The sequence below is a fragment of the Notothenia coriiceps genome, unplaced genomic scaffold (assembly GCF_000735185.1).
Source record: "Notothenia coriiceps isolate Sejong01 unplaced genomic scaffold, NC01 NC01_scaffold00005789, whole genome shotgun sequence".
Lineage (NCBI taxonomy): Eukaryota > Metazoa > Chordata > Actinopteri > Perciformes > Nototheniidae > Notothenia > Notothenia coriiceps.
Window position 1 is genome coordinate 17,899 of NW_011338490.1, and position 4,669 is coordinate 22,567.

The 4,669-nt window shown below is 36.6% G+C and overlaps 1 protein-coding gene across 1 annotated transcript; it reads right to left on the reverse strand.

Annotated features, from left to right (window-relative positions):
• Nucleotides 1–358: 358 nt before the first annotated feature.
• On the reverse strand, nt 359–4,174 carry LOC104943244 (uncharacterized). The gene is made up of 5 exons (XM_010768590.1): nt 4,029–4,174; nt 2,960–3,175; nt 2,571–2,798; nt 1,502–1,648; nt 359–480 (listed from the first exon to the last, which is right to left on the reverse strand). Exons 2-5 carry the CDS (start codon nt 3,156–3,158, stop codon nt 359–361), a joined length of 696 nt encoding a protein of 231 aa, XP_010766892.1. The 5' UTR covers nt 3,159–3,175; nt 4,029–4,174.
• Between the last annotated feature and the right edge of the window lie 495 nt (nt 4,175–4,669).

Here is a 4,669-nt window from a genome sequence, read left to right on the forward strand (position 1 = left end):
ACCGCTCCCATGTTTTCTTTTGTGTTGCCATAAGTTAGTCTCTCTGCGTTGGTGCGCTGGGCTAATGCTAATAATGCTAATGTGAGGATAATAAAAAACAAAACCTTTTGGGAGTTTTACGGGGCGTGGTTTGCAATCCGCCCAGCCAATCAGACATAGGAACCTTTTTCTCCCACGAAAGTCTCTGCTCTCTCGCAGGGACTGAAAGGGGGTAAAAAGGTTCTGATGAACTCATTTGAATTCCGGCTCTTTTTGGTGTGAACGCGACATTTTGGAACTATATCGGAACTAAAGTTGGAAAAGTACTGCGTGTGAACGTACTATGTACTTCTCTACTTTAAAGAGTCCTCTCTGTCTATCAGTACCCCTTTGTGCATGTCCTCGTTCTGTGTCCAGTCGCTCCTTTGCATTTTAATCTGCCGGTGAATCCAACTTTGGTGTTGCCCCAATCTCCTTCAGCCGGACAGAACTTATCATCTTCTGTTTAAACAAGAACATTTAATAATATTAATCTTTAAATCGACATAATTACTCTAAATATAACTTATTCATACATTTAATAACATTTCTTGCAGTGCACTGCCACAACCTTCTGAAATGTACCAAAGAAATATGAATTCTTAATAACGAATCAATACATTTTAAATATTTCACCGACAGCTCCTGAAATCTACTTAACACAATTATCCAATATCTAAAGTAATTTAGATCAAATTTGAAGTAGTGGACATTGCACTGATTAACAATGTCTTTATTTACTATTTATAGCATCTGTATTCATCTATATATGTCTGCACCTTCAATTTGTTCTGTAAATTAATTGAAAACGATGCGCTTTATTACCATTTGCACTTTCTGGTTGGATGCAAACTGCATTTCGTTGAACTTGAATCTAAATCAAAAGACTTGTAGTATTTTTACATTTCAGAACAACTACTTGAACCCAAATAAAGACCTGAGTACTAGTAGAACCTCAAAAAGACTGTTGTGTCTCGTCAGAATTGTTAGTTCTTTGATCCTTGTTTATTTGTATTAGTATTATTTCTCGGTTAAGTTGATATTGTCAAGTCCGCGTCTGCTAACCCTTTTGTTGTCTGTCATTTCCTGTTTCACTTTGGTCATCTCCTCTCTCATTTCAGGTAGTTCGACTCCTACCCATGTGTGTTTTTCCCTGACCTGATTACCTGCCCCGCCCTTATTGTTTGCGAGCCCCTTGTGTGTGTATTTAATCTGTGTTTTCTCTGTGCCAAGCGTCAGATTGTTCCGAGCCTTAGAGTCGAGCCTTGCTATTCGTGAATTGTCAGCCAGTTGATATCTGTGCTCCAGTAAGTTTAAGTTAGTATTTAGTAAGTCCATGTTTACTATGAGTGTTTGTATTGCCTCGCAAATCACCTAAAGTAAATTCCTTTTTTGAACCTTCCTTTTGTCTGGAGTCGTGCATTCGGGTCTTTTCATTTCATCGTGTGCCCCAGTCGTAACAATGACCATATGTTAAACCTACCGTATATGATGTTGATATTCACTTTCGCTGATCTAGTTTCATTGCAGCGGTTAATAAAGTTGCACGTGACTGTAGGGAGCCCTGATTTTGTACAGGTGACGGTCGCATCGGCTGTAAACGTTTTGATAGTTTCTTCAGAAGGAACCGCTGAAATCACAGGAAGTCAGTTTCAACAAGAATCCATGGAAATTAATGGGAAAAAAAGCCCTTCATTTGTTTTTAAAATGTTTTGCATTTCCATGTTTTAATTTTCATAATATTCCACATTTTGGAAATTACATTTACAGAGGATTCTACATGTGAATTTTTCTATTTTAAAGATCTGATACATTTTTGTGAAATTATGATTTATTTTTCAGAATCTTTGACTTTTTGTCAGAATTTTCTTTCTTTTTTGTCAATTTGAATTTTTTTTCTGAATTTGTTTTTAAATGTTTACGATATTCCAAATTTGGGAAATTACATTTTACAAAAGAAGATTCCAAATGTAAATGTTCTTTTTAAAGATCTGATCATAAATAAAAAAAATTCCCCGAATTTTTAGATTAAAGTAAGAATTTTGACTTTTTTATTTCAGAATTTTGACTTTTTTATTTCAGAATTTTGACTTTTTTATTTCAGAATTTTGACTTTTTTTGTCATAATTTGTACTTAATATAACGATCAGTACTTTATATAAGGATGAGCTTTTGAGGGCACTTTGAGGTCCCCACAATCATCTTTGCAATGTTTTTATTTTATTCTTTGCAATATCCACATTTACATCCTTTTCAATATTTAGAGAATCTTCCCCAAAATCTGCACTTCCATTGAAACGAATGGGAAAAAATGCTAACAATTTTTTTCCCTCAAAGCTTTTTGGCATACTTTACAATTTATTTTAGATTAAAATGTCCAGCATTTCCAACTTTTAATTTTCATAATATTTAACATTTTATACATGCTTTTTTATAACTGACCAAGAGTAAGGATTTAGATTTTGTTTTGGCTGAATTTTGACTATCTTTTCGATATTTGGATATGTTTTGCACTTCCATTGAAATGAATGGGAAGAAGATGATGGAGTTACCATTGAAGAGGTGTTCGTGGGCCCACGTCACCGTGTAGTTTTCCGTGTTTTTCTCGATCTCACATATCACTTTCACGCTCAGAGCTTCATCCGGCGAATCACATTTCGGGAACCCCGGCTCGGTTCTGATGAGGATGTCTGGCAGGAGGGCGAGGTCCATCAGAGCGCTGGCTTGGTGGGAAATGGTGAGGTCGTTCTTCTTCTGATGATAGGCACATGAATAGACGCCTAAAAAAAAAAATACATATATAATTGTTTTTTTTTTTTAAATGAGTGTTTTTAAATGCCATTTTATAATATGTTTCTTAATGCTCTTAATGTCTTTCATTTTTGTGAAGCGCTTTGAATTGAAACTTGCCTTGCAATATGTAAATAAAGTAAAAACGAACCTTCCCAGAGTTCAGAGATTTTGAGGAGTTTGACGGTGGTTTCTTTCGGTTCAGTAGACACTAAGGCCTCGGTGCCGTTAAAAATCTCCGTCACCCTCCGGTCTCGGCTCAGCTGCCAGACCGGCAGTGTGCCCAGGGGCTCCTGTAACTCACAGCTAAGAACGGGCTTCGCTGAGAAACACACCGGGCTGGCAGGCATGGTTAACTTGATGACACCTGCAGAAAAACAATGATCACAAACTACTCAAACTGTTTTGGGAGATTTAAAAAAATAAATGTTTTGCATTTTTTGTTTTTACGATATTCCACTGTTTTTTCTAGAAATAATTAATCAATTTTATTTTCTGAAGATCTCAGCCTTTTTCCTTTTTTCAGCCTTTTTTCCTAAAGAAGATAAAAAAAATCTCTAAATCTGAAACGGTCCAAATTCAGACTTTTTTCGCTAAATCTAGATTTTATCTCACAAGTTTTACTTTTGTTAGGAAGACTATTTTTATCAGAATTTAGATTTGATGTCAGAATTTCTACATTTTTAGAATTAGCAACATTTTGAACCTTTTCAGGATTTTGACTTTTACCTCAGATTTTTCTTGTCGATGCGTCAAGTCTTTTTTGTAATCTTTAAATATAATTTTTTTTATTTGTGCAATTTCCACATTTAGATTTGTTAGCAATATTTAAAATGTAAGAATAAAATTTCCCTCAAAGCTTTTTGACCTATTTCACATTTTTAGCTTTTCCTTTTGACATTTAATTGAATTGTCTTTTTTCAATTGAAATAATTTCCGATTTTTTTTTAATTGTATGCGTCTCGACTCAGACCTTGTAAAAAAAATATTTCACAACTTCTCTAAATATTTGCATTTAGACTTTTTTGCAATATTAAAAAAAAGATTCCACTTACAGTCAAAGCTGTTTGCCCTATTTCACATTATTCAATATTCCGGCTTCAAAATGCTGAAAAACTACTGGCCTGATCTTCATGAAACTTGGTGGAAGTGTGACGCATAGGGGGAGGAATACATCCTTACATTTTGGATGTGAGATTTCCCACTGGCTGAACAGGTACCTGAACTCTCCAGATCCAGAGATGCATTCACAGTTCTGGTCAGTTGATCTGATTTGTCGACCAAGTCTTTTTGTCCGATTTTTTGAGCAACGGTCAACGCAAACTCAACGATGACGCTCCCAACCCTTCAGTGAAGAAAACGTAAGATGTCAGTCTCATATTAAATACAAAAACAACAAAACACTATTTGATAATTTTATAGAATTCAGACTTTTTCCTCAGAATTTTGAATTTTTTCTCAGATTTTTGCCTTTAGATGTATCTGTGGGGACTTCTGAAGCAAATAGAAACAAGACTCAGAGAGACACGAGGAGAGCTGGAGCTTTGATGGAGTCAGGACTCAGAGAGACACGAGGAGAGCTGGAGCTCTGATGGAGTCAGGACTCAGAGACACGAGGAGAGCTGGAGCTCTGATGGAGTCAGGACTCAGAGAGACACGAGGAGAGCTGGAGCTCTGATGGAGTCAGGACTCAGAGAGACACGAGGAGAGCTGGAGCTCTGATGGAGTCAGGACTCAGAGACACGAGGAGAGCTGGAGCTCTGATGGAGTCAGGACTCAGAGAGACACGAGGAGAGCTGGAGCTCTGATGGAGTCAGGACTCAGAGAGACACGAGGAGAGCTGGAGCTCTGATGGAGTCAG